Source organism: Aptenodytes patagonicus, chromosome 3 (assembly GCF_965638725.1).
Source record: "Aptenodytes patagonicus chromosome 3, bAptPat1.pri.cur, whole genome shotgun sequence".
NCBI lineage: Eukaryota > Metazoa > Chordata > Aves > Sphenisciformes > Spheniscidae > Aptenodytes > Aptenodytes patagonicus.
Window position 1 is genome coordinate 61,516,385 of NC_134951.1, and position 20,395 is coordinate 61,536,779.

The window sequence follows — 20,395 nt, forward strand, 5'->3', positions numbered from 1 at the left end:
GATCCGAGGGCCCAGTGTTCACACTCACATCATCGAGGTTCACTTGCCATATGGGTGCCTCAACATGGAGGGATGGGTTTTCACTGAACAGAAGCACTCATATGTGTTTGTTTATCAGGAATTCAGAGTTTTCTTGTGCCGTGAAAATATTTCCCCCTCTACAATCTGCACAAACTTCCAATATCCTTTTTTTTTTTTCCTACTGCCCCTCAAAAGAGTGAGTAGCATTGATAATCAACTGTTTCATCTAATGCAGTTTAATTTAAAATGCTAGGCATTCATTTGGTGGGCTGTGAGCAGTCTGTGGCTTTGTTAGATCTGCAGCATAAAGAACCAATTTTTCTTATCCTAATCCTATGGCTGTCTGGAAAAGGTGACACACAGTTAGACATAATGATAAGAAAAGCTACTGCTGCCAAAGGCAGTCGGATACCAAAGCCAGATGATTAAACCATTCCAAAGCATTCCCAGAAGACAAGAGGGGAAAAAGGTCCAAAGTTTTTTTCCTTAAAAGTTTTCTTGCTATAAAACCTTCAGAGCAAAGCCCACATAGACACATAAACACTTTTGCTTTAATAATCCATTCCTATTATTAACAGAATGACCAGGGTGATACGTATTTTAAAGCCTTTTACTTTAGGGTTTTTTGTTTCAACTTCATTCTTTGTTTTGTTGTTTTGGTGTTGCTGAGTAGATAGAGGCAGCTGGCCTTGTTTTAAAAATAAATGGGATGATTTTTCCCAATCTACACAGCTCTAATGGCTAAATCCCTTTGACGTGAACAGCAGTCACTGCACACTGTTGACCCCTGTACAATCAGAGCTCTGTTCTAACAGTGACAAGTTGGATTTCAGAGCTACACTGTGAGAGGAAACAGAGCAATAGACTTTTCCATTTTCAGGACTTCCCATAGCCTCAGTTTGGATGGAATTAATGAAAATATGTAACCAAATATATCCTTTAACCCTAATCAAGTGCGAAAAGGTAAAGTAGAGACAATTCCACAAAAGCAGAAAAGAGAAAACTAAAAGTTCTCTATTTTTAACAGGGTTTTTTGCAGCACTAATGCCTTCAGCCTGCACTGAGCAATGCGCACTTGAGCTGCACCCAGTACCTGCTGAATGCAGCTGGTGGAGAATTTGCTCCTGGCTTCCCAGTCCTATCATTGCTCTAAACTGTGATCTGGGGATTAACACAGGTCAGCCTGCTGTGGCCTCTCCTCTGCCCCTTGAGACATGCCTGCTTCAGCTTCCTGAGGGAATCCAGCAGAGTCCCAGCTGGGGCATTTCACCTGTGGGAGCAGGAACGTAAAGTTCAACACCGAGCCTGAATCTACAAGATGCTCCGCAGTTCAGTTAACACAGAGGTCGGCAAGAAGCGGTCCCTAGTTCCATCTCGTACAAGCTGGTAGCCCCTATATTTTGGGTTGTCTTTGATGTCTGAAGCAGGAAAAAGGACATCCTTCTCTTTATCTGTGAGATAAAATCATGGAAAAGCGCCAAATATCATGTGGTTATCAAAAGCATAAATCACACTGAAATACCTAGGAAGAGGGAAGATTTGTAGAAAGTTTTAGGTCAGATTTGCAGAAAAGTCTCACTAAACTTTCAGGAAATTTGGGTCAAGCTGAGTGTCTGTAATACAGCTTCGAAACAGGTGAGTATCTCTTGCTTTCTAATGTTGTTAAAGGTTTGCACAGCTCTTATCTGACAAGCCACAGTGCTGTGATTTTCAGTGCCCCTGTGGTCTCTTCAATTCATCAGGTGAAAAAGCTTGCCAGGGAAGACGCTAAGGGAACAGCTGCCCTGAACAAGACAGAACCGCTCTCAAGTGCCCAGCAGCATTTCAAATGAAAGCATTCTAGCTGGTCTTCACGGTGATCTTCAAATGCTTATACAAAAAGGAAATCTCCAGAAAATTGAGTAGTCCACTGAGAAATAAAGACTTTATGCTAAGCACCTTCTAGACAGCTGATATAAAAAAGATTATGATGCACTAGTTGAAATAAATGCATTTTTTATCACACTTCTATTTTCCAATGTGTTTAGATTTATCTGTATTTATGATTCATGTTTTTACTGTGCCTGCTGAAAAAAAATCATAAACGTCTAGGGCAGCTTTCAGCTTAAGAAAAGAAAGAAAAAGAATTTGACAACTACATAGGCTAAGAAATTATGTTTTTGTTTTGGTTTGATTTTAAATTTCATGGTTGTCCATTAGATATTATTGTGGACATGGTAATTTAACATTGGCTTTTTTAATAATTATTTTATTAGACAGAATATTTTATCTTTGATAATTATTTTATTGCACAGAATAAAGCTACTTGGCCATACTAATAAATTATTCTTTTCAGACAGCACACAGATAGTTAATTCTGTAGAATAATGACCGCAAGGCCACACAGTCTACATTCCCTATCAGGAATCTGGTCTGATATCAATATTGTTCCAATGCTCCTTTTATGATGAAAGATAGTTAAACTTGGAGGAATGACAGAGTTCTCATAATGGTAAATGTAAGCACAAATAAAAGTGTACCTCAACAGAGTAGTTTCAATGGAACAGAGCTTTAGTTTTATATTAAACTCTAGCAATGATATTCACTCACTGATGCTGCACTGCTGCAGGCAATGAAATCATGCTTGAAAGGGTTTTTGCAGGGGGCAGCTTTAGAACGCCCATGACACTGACTTAATTCTACAGATGTTGAGAGAAAGGTCTCTGTCTCACCTTTTCTGCTAAATAATGAGTATGATTTTTCTGAGAATGAATACACTGGAAGCTTTCTAGATAGTAATTCTCCAGTTCTTCAGTTGCTCATAATGTACACATATATATGCACAGCCTCCAAAAATCCATTTTAAAGAAACACCATTCCTTAAACACACAGCATTATAAAGGCTTTATATGTGCAGCCCCTGTAAGCTTAAGAAATATGATTAAATTGCACATGGGTAGACATGTAACATCACAGCTTTGCCATATAAAGTTCCCAGGGCCAAAATTAACCTCCATGTAATTCTGTATTATTATTGCTTGAACTAGCCCTTTTTTTTTTTTTTTGCTAAGATCTTAAAACTGCAGTGTTTGTAGAATCATGCAAAAACTTAGTAGTGAAAAATAAACACACAAGCCTCAGCATTAGCTGTCTCAGAAGATACTTTAACATCTTCCCATAGGAAAACACAATGGTTTTGTTTGGTTTTAAGTTTGAAGTCCATTTCTCCTGAGAAAGACCAGTTATAGACTAAAACATGCTCATTCAGTGAAGCCAAGACCATGGGCTATTTCAATAACCCTTAACTCATTCATCTTCATCTTGAGCCTTCTCCTCATCACCTTATCCCACGCAGATCTTACCCACTTTTAGTTTTTGTTTCTTCCTTGCTGTCATTCTTTTGTTTCAGGTGTTCGGCATAATAAAGATAACACCTAATAATTATCTATACAGATATTGTTTTAAAAGCGGAAAAGGTGGGGGCCTTGACCAGGAATGATGGGTTTTCATATAATAGCTTTTTTCCCAAGTCTGGTGCTATTTGCAGTGTATGAAAACATTCATCTCCATAAAAGAAGTAAGAAAAAATAACAAGACAGGATTTTGATCAATACCGATTCTGATTAAGCTTGATCACAGCACTTGACATTTTGAGCAAGTCTGGAAGTACACTCACAGAAAACTCAGGGTCTAAGAGTCTCTAGCAGTGTAACAGGACACTGCTGACTTGGGTAGGGAATATTCTGTCAACTTTTTTGTTTGCCTTATATGGCTATAAGGCAATAAGACGCATTAACCTAATTCTGTAATTAATCTCATTGCCAAACCTTCAGTAGTGCTGTTATATGGCTGATTTATTTTAGGCTTTTGCTTGTCTTCATTTTTAACTTGGCAGAAGGAATGATGGTTTTATCGAGGTGTTTATAGATAAAAAAAAAACTAAAAAAAATTAAAAAGTGTTTGAGATCATTGTATATGAAAATGGTCATGAGATGTCATCAAAGTAACACCCAGGGAGCTGGTGCAGGGATGGGCAATGTGTCACTTTTAGAAAGAGCAGTGTTCATTTATACTCTCATATGGACATATGAGGGAAAGTTGTAAAGAGCAGATTTTTTCAAGCTGCAGAAAATGAGGTTCATAAAAACATGCATTCACTAATCGCTATATGTATAAATGAGCAGGGGTGTTGTTAATGGTTCCTTCTCCTCTGGAGGCCCATACTACAGCATTAAAATGTGAATAGGACAGATGTAGACTCCTAATGTGGATGGGTCGGGGATCCAGATCTGATCTTCTGTTCATTGCACCTATTTCTTTTTATCGCTACATGTTTTATAAAAGAAAGCTCGGTTAATTAAAAAAAAAAAAAAAGCAAAGAAACAAGAGTTTCCAGGCTAACTTTCCTCGTTTTAAACTGATTTTCAGAGACAGTCAGGCTCCTTCTCTTCTTTATCTCTGAGGACTCATTCCCTTCCTTCTCACATAAGACAAAAATCTTTCTGAGATACTGAATAAGGAAGACTCTGCTCTGTGTAATTCTCATACTGCACTCAGCACTGCTGTGTTTGATGGCATCCCAGGAATATATTAAGCGACGTGACTAACCTCTATCATTTGGGTTTGGGTTTTTTTTCTCTCATCTTCTTCTCCAGGGGGAGAAGTGTGTTCAGTGGAGTGTTTTGTTTGGAATTTATTTTACTTATTTTGTGCTGTACATAGGCACATTGCGGTGTGTTTTTCTTAGAGAAACAAGGTCAAAGAAACGCATCTTGCACTATAACAAAGGTGCTAAATTTTGTGAGAGCCCTTCATCCGTGTGGGAACTCATTAACTAACATTGATTAGCTGACTGGTCCCCAAGTGTCGTAGCCAGGACACCAAGAAAGCTCTGCTACATGCGAAGGTGAGCTGCACCCTTCCTACAGGAAGTCTGAGTCCACCAGGGAGGAAGTACGTTCCTGGTCTCCAGCCCAGAGGTCGCTGTAGTCACCATGGGCTCAGGCCACTGAGCATCCTCAAAGACTGCCACACTCAGCTCTGAGGGTGTGCCCTCTGCTGCTGATGCAATTAGAAGATAAATCTTGAATGGCTATCACTGGATCAGAACTGATAAATTGCTTGGTTAAAAAAGAGAAAAATACAAAAAACAAATGTGATGCTCAAATTAAAGCAAACTTACTCTGTGTACCAAGCAAAGGGTTGGATAAATGTGGGAGAAGGGGAGGTTTACTTTATGAACTCTGATTATCTCATGGGAAACAACCTTCCATTTGTATTTAGAACAGAACAATTTCTAGCTTTAAGGCACTCTTTTAATCAGCAAGCTCATCTGACGAAATGCTGGAGGATTTACTTATATATCAAAGGAGTTCCCTAGATATTTAAGGGATGCAACTGAATACAATTAAAAGATCAGTTGTAAGCACAGTTTGTGATACGGTTTGTTTGCTGTGCTTTGTGAGAGAAGTTTAGTTAATAACATGTGAACTTGTGGTGTTTTAGCAGATAGTAAAGTATTGAACTGTATTACAAGAAAAGCTTTACCATTGCGGTCGCCTACTAGAGGTGCAACTACTCAGCTGTCTTGGATCTGATGGTCTGTAAAAAGAGAACAGAGAAACTATTAAGCCAAGGTTCACATCCACGAATGGAATCATTTATGAACAACCTTTCTGGGCCTAATTCGTTGCTGAATTAAACCTCATCTAATGTCATTGAAGTCAATGGCGTTATGCGGGGCATAAGTCAGTGGAGCAAATTAGCCCTCTGTCTTGAAGCCAAGAAACCAAAGGGAAGAGTGATCCAATAAAAGAGAGATTAAATGCTGATACTAGCTGAATGCCACTGTTCTTGGTACAGTGCGTTCTTTGTGTCCAGTGGTGAATATTTCATCCTTCCCAGGTGTAAAATCTTCCCAGCCACACTATAACACAGATTTATAATAAATGACAAAATTAATGATTTAGTTCTGTTGTAATGCAGCTTCTGGGCTCCCAACAGGAATCTGTGCTGGCTGCAGTGTTATCTCCAAATCAAGTCTTGATCTCTTCAGAAAAGTCTCGGGGCTGGCCTTTTTTTTTTTCCATTAGCCATCTCTCACCCATACAGGTTTTAGAAGCTAGCATTCATAGATATGGGGAACTTTCTACATAGAAAACTGAGAGAAACACCAGGAATATCTGTGTAAGAGCTGGAGTGAATTAGGCACAGCCACTGTCTCCAGCGTGAAGGCACTAGGAAATGGAATGGATTTATTTTCATTTCATGTATACAGGTAACATTAAGGGCTCTAAGAATCCACAATATTGCAGTGATTGTAGGTGTGCCTTGGATTAATGAAAAAAAAATCCATTTGCACTAACGAGCATTCAGAACAATACATCGTCTTCTCTCAGATTTCACCCTTTTTACTGTCTGACCCGCTGATTACTTTGTCTGAAATTAAGATCATCATCTCCCTCAGCCAGAGATCGTGGGTTTTGCACCACACACACAGAGAGCTCAGTCCTGGCTGGAGCCTTTAGGCATTTTCATTATCCGTATAAAGAACTAATTCCCAAAGTCGACAGCTGGGTTTGCAGCTCATGAAAAGATCTCTGTGAGGTGACCTGTACAGAATAACACATTTTGACAGCATGGCTCACTTTTCACTACAAAGAGATCAAACAACCTGAATTCTTTTGACGTCCTACCATGCAAACTTCAGTGATGAGCTAAAGGATGAAAACCGGTTTATTGGCAATCAGTAGAGAAAACTCTCCAGAACTACATGTAAGGGAAGCTGTGTAAAGCATGCAACACGTGGCACATGCTGCTGCTCCAGTATTTGTTCTGTTGCTTCTGGTGTAACTTCTCAGCGATGAGAGAACTTGGAGGGAGGACTAGCAGAGGACTCACATGATACTTGGCCCATGGCATGTGCGATATTGGCCATTTATTCCCTTTTTTTCTTTTTTCAGGTGATAATGTAAGATAAGCAATCTGCCATGGTACTTGAGACCACTCCAGATTTACATTTTCTTTAAATCCTGTTGCTCCTCTTTACCATTCACTTCTGGGCATGCTCTGAGGAGGGGAATGAAGGGAACGAGATTTTTGCCAGCTGCAGCATGAGACGCTGATGTAAACACATCCAGACCTATCCAAAGTGCTAGATATGTCTTGAGGCTTGGGGGCTATTGCAGATAGGGGAACAAGTCCCACTAATCTGAAGCCCTAATTTCAAGTGATAACATATCACTATAAAGCCGGTTTACAAGTGCTGGCAAGGTTCTGCTAAAAAACAGAGTTCTGCTAGAGGGTTGGGTTTTGTTGGATAACAAATCTGATTTTGACAGAAATATTTACATTTTCAGTGGCTAAGCATCCATCCATCCAACCACCTATTTGGTTTTCTGGTTTTCAATAATTCAAAAGAAGCCAATTCTGTAATGGAAAAAAATTATCGATTTTTGGAGGTTTTAATGAAGGGCGTGTTTTTCAAGAAAAAGGTAAAATTTTCCTGACTATTTCCAAAAGAATCACATAGAATAAGAAAGTGCACTTATTAAAATTACCAAACTGTTGTAAAGAATTATCATTACCTCATCAAAGAGTCTGGTGAATTTTGTTATTTCTGTTTCTGTTGTTGCTTTTCTAAAACCAACTCTTGGTTTTTTTATTGCATTTGCTTTACATCTAACACTATTACATTTTGTTTCAGCTGGCGGGCTTCATCTATGCCTGTTATGTTGTGAAATGTATTACTGAAGAAGAGGACAGCTGTAAGTACTAAAGCTTTATTACATACAAAATGAATTCTTTTTTTTTTAAATCACCCCTCCACTATGCTGGCTCTTGCTGACTTCAACCTAAATGTCTTATTATACTGTAGACAGAACATGCTTTCTGTCCATCCTTCTTGATCTAAAATTTGCAAATGCCTGAAAGACAAAGGAGTCATGAAATGCAGCTTAAAAAATACATACTCGTTTCTTCTGAAAAGATCATTGCAAATTTTTTTCCTCACAGCTTAGTTTAAGACAAAAAATAAAAAAAGCAATCCCAATTGGCAAACACAAGCTTTTTTTGGTTTGGTTTGCTGTTTTTTTTTTTTTTTTATTCCAGGTTGTTATTAACTACCTTCACAGTAATTGGTTACCACTGAGGGTATAGCTCTTCTATGTTGACTTCTGTGTTGGCTTGTAGAAGCACTTCTGGCAAAAAAATATCTTTAGATCATTGCAGGACCTTCATTTATGAGAGGTGAAACTGTGGAGCTCCTCTTTGTTCCTGCTGCTCCCAGGGTACAATTACAAGGAGTGAAATGATTTCATATAGATGTATGTTTGTGTTTCTTCTGCTTATTTATATCAATAGAAGCCTGTTGAGCAGAATTTGCTCTTATTACATGCTATGGAGTCAAGCCATTTCATTTTTTCTCTACTTTAACCTTGATTTTTTTTAAAAAGGCCACTGCAGCATTTCAGTACATCTTGGGATTCATACTAAAGCACTTTCGAAACAAGTATCAGCACTGCATGTAACTTTGATAAAATATACATGAATCCTAGAGAGAGCTCTGCAACAGGAAGCTAAAGGGTTTTTATTTGATTGAGGGCACTGCTTAGGCTGGTGGGGTTCCTTTGTGTGTTCTCCTGCGTAGGAAATAGCTGTAACCCTATAATCTATTGGCAATACGGTGACACTGTGAGCCGTCAAGGGGAGATTTAGTGCCGAAATCAAACCACACTTTGGACGTCTTTCCGACTATGCTCGTTTCATTTGTCTTTGTGTTTCTGTGGAGGCGAGGAAGGCGTGAGAGTAAAAGGAGTTTGGGACAGACATGTGGAGCAGGGGTGTGTCACAAATAGGTCTTGTCTTTTTAGGGAAGGACTCAGTCATATGTGCTTTCTCCTGCTTTCCCGTTAAGTGCATTCACTATCCACAGAGCTGGAGGAGAGTGATTCCTTGTCCCCCAAAATGAAATCCCATTTAAAACTATTCTGCCCTCTTCTAAGGGCTTAAATCTTTTTTTCACTATTCTGTAATGCTTTAGGGCACAATATAAGTAAAAAGCAAGGAAGGGACTTGTGACTTGGCTCACCAAACAAGTGCAGAAGTCGGAGCACGTTTGAGAGATTTCTCCTGTGGTTTGTAAAGCGGCATTCCTGGCAGCAAAGTGCTGCGGCCAATATGGTATTGTTTTCTGCTCACTGTGGAGGGAGCTCCCTGTTGTTCAGAAGCCACAGATTGTCATGCTGCTTTGAACCTTTCCTTGCCGCTGTCTTGCCTATTTTGAGGCTTTTATTACTTTGTTAGTACACCTCAGCCAGGCCTCCTCTTCTAGCCAAAGAGCCATCTTACTGTCTGTGAGCATCTCTCTGAAGTACCGGGGCAAATCCCCGCCCAGCGCAACAAAGCCAGCACAAGCTGAGGCACCGCAGCTTCACCTCTGGAAGCATGGCCAGAAAAAAAGAGAAAAAGGGAACTTCTGTGGGTGAGTCATCCCAGCACTGCAATAACGCTCAGATCGGATTTGGCCCCTCAAGGTATCACAAAATTAAAGCAGCTTTAATTTCTACTGAGAAGCTGCATGTAGCAGAGAGTAAGAATGATTCTAGTTCTTTCTTTGCTCAGACATCCACTGGGACATGTGCCGAGCACTCGCTGTGACAGCCAGGGGCTGCAGTCCATACAGATACCGCCTGCTCAGGTTTAATTTTAGATTCTTTTATTTCCATTTAGATATGTTTTCTTGCCTTTTCCCTCCCTTTTGGAAACACATCCGTCTATCGTGCTCCTCTGAGAAGTAATGTATCCCGTATGGATGCCATGTTATTTAGTATTTATATTCCAGAGGAAGTTGCCTAAGCGTAACTTCCTCAAGTACTTTCACAGATGGAGTCGTCTCATGCAGTCCGAGTGAGTGCGAAGGAGAAAAGCTTTCAGGAAAACTGGAATATGTCCCGGAGCCATTGCCGGAGCTTCCTGCATATGTGAGTCTTTGGTCTGAGGTCACTTCAGATCCCCTAGCCTTGTTTCTCTTCCCATAGTCTCTTCTTCCACTTTTTCAGTTCCTCACCCCTGCATGCTGCTATGGAGCAAGCTCTGTGGCACAGAGGGATGAAGACACCGCTCCTGCCCACGGTGTAGTCTCTCCCCCAGACTTGCTGGACATCTAGCATAGCAGAAAAAAGCTTTACTCTGCTGCCCACCAACCCCTGCCTAGCAGCTATACCTGGTAAGGGGTGAGGCTGGGCTTGTGCTTGCATGCAGTTTGGCAGCTGGTGTTTCCTCTTTGTGCTAAAGGTGTGTCAGCTGTGAAAGATACTCTGGTAAAACCAGTCACCATAAAGCAACTCTCCCACACCACTGCCCTGCTTTCCCAGCTTCTGAAGTGGTCCGTGAAGAACAGAGGGACACTGCTGTCTTCTTATCCACCTCCATATTCACAGACATCACAGAGATCTAGATCTCTGGTTTTCAAGACCACCCATGCCTGTAAAAATGGGATGCTAATCAGGAAGGATCATAAGGATAACCATATTGGGTCACACCAAAGGGGCATTTAACTCCAAGTCTGATGAAACAGAGACAATAGAAAAAGCCTTTCTGATGAGACAGAGCCAACAGAAAAAGCCTTTTGCATCTCACAATGGACATGGAGAACATCCACACACTCAATTCCATCTCTTCTGCTTCGTTAACGGGCCATGGGAGAAACAGCAGTCCAGAAGAGGAGCGAAAGAGGCAGAAACACTGAGCCTGGCAGGAGCAGGCAACAAGGCATGAGACTAGAGAAAAAGTCATGCAACATGCAAGAGCCAGGCAGGGGCATGTTCCAGATTTTAACCAGAGGAAAATGTATCAACACCGCTCCGGAGCAGAGAAGGTGCCTCATCTTCTGTTGGCACAGAGCCTCAACTGTAGAAACACAATCAAGTTGCTCTTAAGCTGCTTCAGCTGAATTAGCTTTGCTCTCAGAGTAATTGGAACAAGCTGAAAGAATTACTATTTCTCCATTCTTTATACAGATTTTATTAAGAGAACAAATGAGCGAGGGTAGAATTAAGCAAACATTTCACTAAGATTAACCTGCTCTAACCTCACTAAAGGATTAGGAATGGAACAATACAGTGATCAAATCAGGGTCATAACTAGGGCTGAATCAGCAAGTCTAGAGGTTTTAATTACGCACACACCAAATAAATCCAGCAGCAGGCCCCCTAAATCAAAGCACAAGTCCGCACTACCTTTCATGAGAACAATCTGCTTTGGGTTAATTCTGCGTCAAGGATTAAAGAGGAAGCTGCTTTCCCTCCTGGTACAGTCCCAAGCAGTGCTCTAACACTGGGTGCACCGAAGCCAAATTGCAGCACCCATCTCCAAGGGTCAGACAAGGATGGTTTTTCCCCAGCTACTTCTCTTGTCGGTGGTTTGTCACTCCCAAAGGTCCCTTCTGCATCGTGTTCCCTGTGGCTGCGTAGGGAGGAGGAACTCTGAGGCTTGGAGTGCCTCGGGTCTCCAGCTGGGAAAGACAAGGGAGGATGGGTGCCCAGCAGGGCTGCTGCTGACTCGATGCTCTCCTTTTCGCTATTGCCACTGGTATGCCTGAGCCATTGTCATTCTTACCTCATTAGCATTATTAGCTGCAGCAATTAAAAATAAAGCATGAAAATGTCAGCAACGATCATTACTTGGAGGCACTCAACAGCTGTAAACTTATTGGAGCTCCTCATTTGTTTTCCAAAATTGTATTAGGCCTGCATTTTTCAAAGGCTGCACATTATTTTTAATAACATTGAAATGTTTGTTTAATATGCGTTTCCTCACTAGCAGTTTGGCTCCCTGCTATAAGCTGTTACTGCCTTACTAAAAGAAAATTCAGTGTATTTTTGAAAATGTTATTAAATATACAGATATTTTGTGGAAAACCATGGAATGTAAGCAATAAAGCAGTATCCTCCTGGGGCTTTTTGTCTGTAAGCAATTAAAAAAGAAACCTGGGTTACTGAAGTGGGAATTCTGCACTTGCCTTGCAGGTTCTGTTGAGGGAAAGGGGACTGGCTTGTTATTAGAGGGACAGCTTTGGCTGGGAAGGAACCCCAGCCTAGAGAAAATCACCAATTCAGTCTGTGTCCCACAGTGAAATCCTAATGCAGAAGGCTCCCTTGCAGACCCAGAGAGGGAGAAGAAACAGCATTTACCTACCATAACGCAATGGCAAGGCAATCGGAGAATAAATATGGCCTGTCTGACTGTTCCCTGAGTGCCATGAGGTACAACCTTTGCACTATCTCATGCTAGCAGGGATCCAACTTGCACATACACTATCTTCTTTTCTCTTGGCATTGTTTCCGGGTAAACTGCAAAGCAAAAATTGCAACTGGGTTAAATAGATTTTTGCTGCATATTCCCTTGAGCCCAGCTTTTGGGAATGTCTGGCACAGAAGTAAAGCTCTAGATAACCCTTTAAAATTATTTCACACACCCCATAAAAGCTTGAATTCAAGATTCTATTTGAATTACTGAAAACGTTCAGGAAGACAATACCCCAGATAGGGGATATCTAGTAGTGAGGAATACAGCATAGCAATTACATGCCAATAAACTCAGTGCCAAACAACAATCCACTCTGGGATCCTAGGCCTGACCTGGGAAGTACGAAAGTGATGACAAAGATTTTCTTTCAAAAGACATTATTAAATTCATTAGTTGTGAGAGATGTGAAATTTTGACAAACATATGGGATAGATAGAAAAGCCTTTTATTTTTAGCTCTGTTACAGGCTGCCTTCCGCCTCTGGGCAGGTTATTTAACCTCTCCATACTTCTGTTTCCCATGTTTAAAATGGGAAATAATGACAGGGGCAAACTCACAGGCATGTTGCTTCATAACTTTGAGCTTCTGGGATGAAAGGCACTATTGAAGTGCAGAATATGCTCAGGTATCACTTTATTTCTGTGCCAAACGCTTTTCACAATCTACTTAGCAAGACATTACAGAGAAATAATACCTCAGCTTCCATCCCTGCTTAAAAATCTCTAAAACAAAGAGAAACTGGTAGCAAACATTCGGCTATTAATTCTGCTTCTTTATTTCCCTTCCCATTTTCTGTTGTATGGCTGTAAATTCTGAGACTACCAGGACAGGAGAAAGATAGGGAGGAAACAGAAACTAAGGCTGAGGGAGATGGCTGAAGATGACTGCAACCATCTTTCTGCATTAACACTGGTCTTGAATGCATCTCTGGAGGTTGTTGTCCTGGGCAGCCTGGCAGGTCTCTTCCCCTCCAGCTGAAAGGTGACACCACAGCTGCAGTGTAAGCTGCAGCCCTACCAACATCTGTTACACTTGTGTGACACAACACAAGATAACAGGTACCAGGTCTATCCAGCCCCATATCCAATATCCAGCAATGAAGAACATCTGATGCTTACTTCCATATCTACTTGCCATATAGGCATATAAGAACATAGCAAGTTTGTGGTTCCCCAAAAATACTGACTGTAATTTGCAGTTCAGGGACTTCCTTAGCCAGAAGTAGCCTCGTTGTATTTCGTTGCCACAATGATCTTTTCTTCCTGAAAGTGTACTCCTATGTTTGAACTAAGAACATTTTTATCAAACACAGCCTCCTGAGAGAAGGAGTTCCAGCACCACAGCTATACATTTTGTTAGTTTTGCACCTACCATTTGTGTAACGTGTCCTGCATCTTTCTCTGGAAAACAGCGGTCATTCCGTCTTCACCTCTTCCATCTTCACCTTCTCAATGCTGCCACAGGTTTTATAGACCGTCATCAACTGCCTCCCTCAGCCTATGTGGGAATATTACAGAACTTGTGATCATTTTTTGGTAGATGGGAGGGGGTTTCTGCGTCTTCAAACCCTTTACATCATCAAAATAATAGAAGCGGAATCTGTCATAAAGGAATAGCGGTATCGTGAGGAGAAACACACATTTGCATTTTTGGGCCCCTCACTGATGCCACAAAAAGTCAAGGATAGTGTTCATATCACATACCGACAGCTGCATGTAATTAGGCCTGCAGTTTAAACTAACAATCAAGATTTCCACCACAGCCAGTGGAGTCAGGGATGTAACGCCAAAGAGCAATTTGCCCTATCTGTGATAGACACCTCTCTCACAACAGGGTGAATCACTGGTCTGACTTGTTTGGTTAATGCTAAGGACAGCCTAGGCAGTCTGCAGAGGGAACATAGGAGCAAATAAGCGTAGGAACAAATACAAACCAATATTTAAAACACAATTTTTCTCCAACTGTTGAACAGGTCATTCATGAATGAGTATTCAATGAACAGGCTACAAAAGCTGAAGCTACAGCTTGTTTTTGCTCAGCTGCACTCTCCAATTTACAGCCTGTGGCTAAATTAGAAGCTTTTTCCATTTACTTGTTTCATTTAGTGTGGTGACTGCTATGTGAACTAAGTAAACCAAAGGGAGGGAAATGGGATGCCTTCAGCTGTCAGGATGCTGATGGAAGCGTGGAGGGAGAGAAGCCTTTGAAATCCCATGGTACTGCCGCATGCTTGTCATCCTAAAGAGAGCCGTCTCGGAGAGCTGCAGTGCCACCAGGAACACTTAGGAAATTTCCTGAGATGCCTGTACAGCATCAACCTTTTGCACATATCAATAGCTGGTCCCTGTGTCATTATTTCCTGTCATGCCCTGTCTTGGAGGGGACCTTTCGCAGAGCAGAAGGCTGGTGTCGAGCATCTCATTCTCACCAGCGCAGGGCACAAGCACTCCACATCCCGCAAGGCGTGCTCGCTGGTTAGAAAGCACAGGCTGTAAATGTCTGAGCTGCGGAGAGCGAGGCTGAAGAGGTAAAAGCCTATGGCGGGAAGATACGACAACTGAAACCGGCTGCGTTTGAGATGCAAACGGACCTGAGCAGTCCAAAGTGTCATAGGGCTTGCAGACGTTTCACAGCCTGGTCTGTGATCATTTGGCACTGCACTGCAGAGAAAGAAACAAACTTAAAGCTCAGAGGAGGTGCAGTTTGTTTAAATAATAGCAAGTAATTAGTCTGAAGACAAAATCAGTGATGGCATTTTATAATTACAATTAATTTAAAGGTTAATTTCCTTTGGTGCTAAAATCTTATTTAAAACATTTACCAGGAAAGGAAATTAGGATGTTACTATCTAGATGCATAGAATGCTTCTGGGAATCCATGCCTATTATCACTAGAAAATTAGGTTAGACTCAAAGTGGGAATTTCAATTCATTTTAGTGTATAATAGACGGTGGTCAGGGCCTTGAGTCGGAAGGGTTGCTTAGGGTAGACTGTACGATTTGCATTTTCTTTGTTTGTGGGATTAATTGCAAATGTTTCCAACAAAAGGGCTGGGTTTATACATGAACAAGCTTGACATGAAAAGAAAATTGGTTATGGATTGCTGCCTTCGTAACTAATGAAGTTGATGTTCAAGGAATCCCTAGGAGACAGGGCTGTGGTGTGAGGCAAATATATAAATAAAATCACACCAGGGAAAATGGTGGTGTTGCTGGCTCCATCTATGATAATTTCTCTTCTCCCTCACTGTCTTCCCTGCCACTCCCCTTGCATCCATCACCACCTCCTGTGGGGTTTGTCAACCTCAAGTTTAAAAAATGTCTAAATAACATAATGTAGAGCTTGAAGGAAGTAACATTTCCATTCCAGCAGTTCATCGCAATGGGATACTGCTTAATAAAATCAATGCATTTTAACAGCCAGGGGGATATACTTACCTTGCATCTTTTTTTTTTAACTATTCACCACCCATGTTTTATCTTTTCAAGAAAGACAAGTTGCAGAAGTATTGGAAAAGTTCCACACATTTGAAAAGAGAATGAAGAGTTAACATCTCTTTTACAAAGAAAGATACATTTCATACCAAAACATTTTGAAAATATTACTTGTCTTGTCATGAATTAATTAATTGTTTCAGGGGAGGAACACAAAAAACTCCAGATCATGAAACAATGTCCCACAGTTGCGTCAAACCGGTAGCAGAAATGAGGTAGTAACTAGTGACGGTTCTGACAACAAAAGCTGCAGGTGATTTGAAGACATGGTCAGGTTATTGCCGCAGCTGAATAGGACGTGGTCTTCCTAGCCATGGAAATGTTTTGACATTTAAAAATAAACAAAATTCATATTCAAAAACAGGAAAAATCAGCAAAATCTGAGACTCTCCATAAGCTGAAAATTGCATGGAAAATGGTTTCAGGCAGACCGTCGTGTTTTGTTTTGATGTCAGTGAAAGACTTCATTTTGATGTGAATCATTTATTGCTGCTTTGTGCTGAACGCGGAGGGCAGGCTTTGGAGGCAGGCCCTTCTGCGCTGTGCCCCGCGGGAGCATCTCCTCCTTCGCCCTGATGGAGGGAGGGCAGCTTGGACCCCGTTGAGCGCAGGCGGACGAGCAGCCCGCAGGCGGCCGTGCGGGGCTGCCGGCCCCCTTCCCCAGCCCGGTTTCCAGCCTCTGAGGGCGGCTGTCTGCCTCCTCGGGGTTCAGCCACAACGAGTGGGTGTAACAGAGCGGTTCCTGGCCAGCCAGGCTCAGTCTGGACTGAAGGACAGCAACATCTCGGAAAGGAGCGGTAATGAGCTGCTGCGGGTGGACTAGACTCATTAACCATTTCCAGTGGCCCTGAAAAGGACGCCTGACCATAGCATATTCTCCCCTGAGACAGTCGACGTGAGCTCCTTGCCGTTTCCTACATGCCTGGGACATAGCTTTGTACTAAATTATTTTTATCAGCATGCCTTCAGTTAAAGTTTTCCTTATTACTTTTCCTTTTAAATATCTAGATAGGTCTTCATTAGCATTGGATTGTTAACTTTCATAAATTTGGGCCTTAATTCTCCACTTTGTTGCACCTACTAATGACTCTTATTCTAATTTATTAGTGTGGTGGTCACACTTGGAGACTACAGCCCCAGGCATTTTCGTTTTCCTCCTTTATTCTCTTTACCTCTCCTTATTGCTTGCCTCTAGCAATGATCTAGCTAAGAACAATTTTTCCTAATAATTCATTTGATAACTTCTATGATAATTCTTTAATTCTTAGAATGATTTGTCAGTCAAAAACTATTTCAGGGCTATACTTTTTTGCTCAGTACTCAAGCATGAAAATTTGAAAGTAAATGGCTAATATCCAGAAGTGTCCAGGTCTGTCCAGTTTAGAAAAATAATATATTCTTCAGACTATTAATGTTCTCAGAGCTGAGTGGAGATCTCTTACAGATCTCTTACAGACTCTTTACCGAGTGTTGGACAAGCCCCACTGCAAGCTTGGACAAGCCTTGCAAAGCCTTGCAGGGGTCAAGCGGCAGCCTACCTGACTGCAACCTTATTTATAGAATCATAGAATCATAGAATCATTGAGGTTGGAAAAGACCTCTAAGATCATCGAGTCCAACCGTCAACCCAACACCACCATGCCCACTAAACCATGTCCCTAAGTGCCTCATCTACTCGTCTTTTAAATACTTCCAGGGATGGGGACTCAACCACTTCCCTGGGCAGCCTCTTCCAATGTTTAACCACTCTTTCAGTAAAGAAATTTTTCCTTACATCCAATCTAAACCTCCCCTGGCGCAACTTGAGGCCATTTCCTCTCGTCCTATCACTAGTTACTTGGGAGAAGAGACCGACACCCACCTCGCTACCACCTCCTTTCAGGTAGTTGTAGAGAGCGATGAGGTCTCCCCTCAGCCTCCTCTTCTCCAGGCTAAACAACCCCAGTTCCCTCAGCCGCTCCTCATAAGACTTGTTCTCCAGACCCCTCACCAGCCTCGTTGCCCTTCTCTGGACACGCTCCAGCACCTCAATGTCCTTCTTGTAGTGAGGGGCCCAAAACTGAACACAGTATTCGAGGTGCGGCCTCACCAGTGCCGAGTACAGGGGCACGATCACTTCCCTACTCCTGCTGGCCACACTAGTTCTGATACAGGCCAGGATGCCATTGGCCTTCTTGGCCGCCTGGGCACACTGCCGGCTCATGTTCAGCCGTCTATCGACCAACACCCCCAGGTCCTTCTCTGCTGGGCAGCTTTCCAGCCACTCTTCCCCAAGCCTGTAGCGCTGCATGGGGTTGTTGTGGCCGAAGTGCAGGACCCGGCACTTGGCCTTGTTGAATCTCATACAATTGGTCTGGGCCCATCGATCCAGCCTGTCCAGGTCCCTCTGCAGAGCCTTCCTACCCTCGAGCAGGTCAACGCTCCCGCCCAACTTGGTGTCGTCTGCAAACTAACTGAGGGTGCACTCGATCCCCTCATCCAGATCATCGATAAAGATATTAAACAAGACCGGCCCCAGTACTGAGCCCTGGGGAACACCGCTCGTGACCGGCCGCCAACTGGATTGAACTCCATTCACCACAACTCTCTGGGCCCGGCCATCCAGCCAGTTTTTGACCCAGCGCAGAGTACACCTGTCTAAGCCGTGAGCCGCCAGCTTCTCTAAGAGAATTTTATTTCCAGGTCTATAAGCTTGACAGGTAGCTTGCTGCATTTATCAGATATAAAAGGCAGCGCTGACCACTTCAGTCCAGGATTTCTCATTGCTGCAGCTATGCTCCAGCCATTTCCTCCTGCCCTCTGGCTCTTGCTCTTGCCTGCCCTATCCCTGGTCCCTGTTTCTGCCTTCAGCTGCTGAAGCCTCGCTCGTGCCTCCCAGCCCTTGCTTGGTTACTTCTGGCTGCTTTCATCCTGGCTTTTCATCCTGGCTCCTTTCTGCTCAGCCATGACCCTGGTTCCCACCTCCCTGACACAGTTCCTGCTGCTGGCCAGCCCTGCCTTGCTGAGGCATTGCTCCAGAGCATAGTCTTCCTCGCCTCCTGCCCTGAGGCTCTGCCGCTGACCAGACCCCTTCTCCACCTGGGAGTCTGAGATGCATTTTGGCTTCTCTAAAGCCAAAACATCATCCTGATGTTTTCTGCTGGGTACAACCATGAGCTGGGCTCACCTTGAATGCAGTATCTGCATCCCTGCTTGGTCCTAATTATAGGGAGTATCAGGCTGAGAACCCTGTCAGTACCTCTGTAAGGGTGGTGACACCAGGTGGCGCTTATCAGATTTCACAAACCTGCGTACCTCCCCAGTCCTACATCTTATCTCAGGAGGGCTGATCAAAGAATTAGCAAGGGGATCAGCAGCAACAAAGACAGAAGAAGATGCTGCAAGCCCTTATCCAACAAGAAACTTGATAAGAGCAGAAGAATCTGGAGGGAAAGCCCCTGTGAAGCAAAAAATTACAGAATAATTTTGACTATCATAAAAGTAAACAGCATGGAAATAGTGACAGTGGGGCCGAATCTGAGCTGAGAAACTCCACCAAAATGTGTGTAGGGGTTCCCCTTTGCTGCTCCTGTGAACATCGTAGGGCTCAAAAATCCCATGAGGTTACAGTTTAAAAAATCTGAGGTTTTAGTTTCACCTTGCAAATGGGTGAGCGAAGAGCACTCACAGGCAGTTACTGGCTGTTTGGCAGAAATGCAGTTCATTGCACCGCAAGAACTGGACCGAGTGTCCAAGTCCTTACGCCGTTTCTGAACCCTCCTGTGACGGCAGGAAGGGCACAGCCTCACGTATTGGCAAATGCCGTCCTTCCCCCTGCTTTGCCCGGGCTTGGCTCCATCCCGTTTTGTGAGTCTAAATCACTGTGCACTCAGCACAAAGACCAATAACGGTTGATTATCGTTGTAAACAAAGTTTATTGAGACTGTATTCAAGCAAACCTCCTCCTGTGTGCTATCTTGTGCAACAGCCACCAGGCCATGCTCACAGCATAAAAAGGCAGCAGCACTAAAGTATTTGGAAATGTCTTCACCAAACAGCAAGGCGGGTAGCAGGATACTGGCAAAGCTGCAGGAGCAAGGGTGTCCCCATATGTTCATTTATATTTTTTCCCATATGTCATTTCTAAAGTTATTAAAACCAAGCCTAATTTTAGTCCCCTCCATTTTTTCTGTTTGTTCAGTTTTTAGCTACCAACATTTGTGCACAGCTCTCTCTTGCCTCACATACTCACTTCTGCACCAACAGGGCCTCCAGTGATGTTATTAGCTGCAGTCTGTTTGCCATCTCTCCTCTCTCCCAGCTACTCGTGCAGTGGAGTGCCTTGCTGTGGCAGTGAAGCTTAATCACTGCACTTGCAAGGCCTGAGTCCAGGGGGCCAAGGCTTTGGCCTCCGGAGCCAGTGTACATAAGTTTAAGACCTCACATGTCAGATGTAGCAGATGTACACCATGTGTCCTCTCTCTGCTATACCATGCAGGAAATATGTTCAGTCATGACATGCATGTGCAAGAAGCATCTATGTGCACATGCACATACGCTTCCCTGGTCATTAGCACTTTTTTAATGGTACCATCTTTATCATAGGTAATTGTAAA

General features: G+C 42.7%; 1 protein-coding gene across 1 annotated transcript in view; it reads left to right on the forward strand.

Annotated features, from left to right (window-relative positions):
• Window positions 1–20,395, forward strand: part of NKAIN2 (sodium/potassium transporting ATPase interacting 2) — a 563,371-nt gene that overhangs the window by 527,302 nt on the left and 15,674 nt on the right. The window contains exon 5 of the mRNA XM_076333525.1: window positions 7,706–7,766. Coding sequence (XP_076189640.1) covers window positions 7,706–7,766 — 61 coding nt within the window. The remainder of the gene's footprint in view (window positions 1–7,705; window positions 7,767–20,395) is intronic.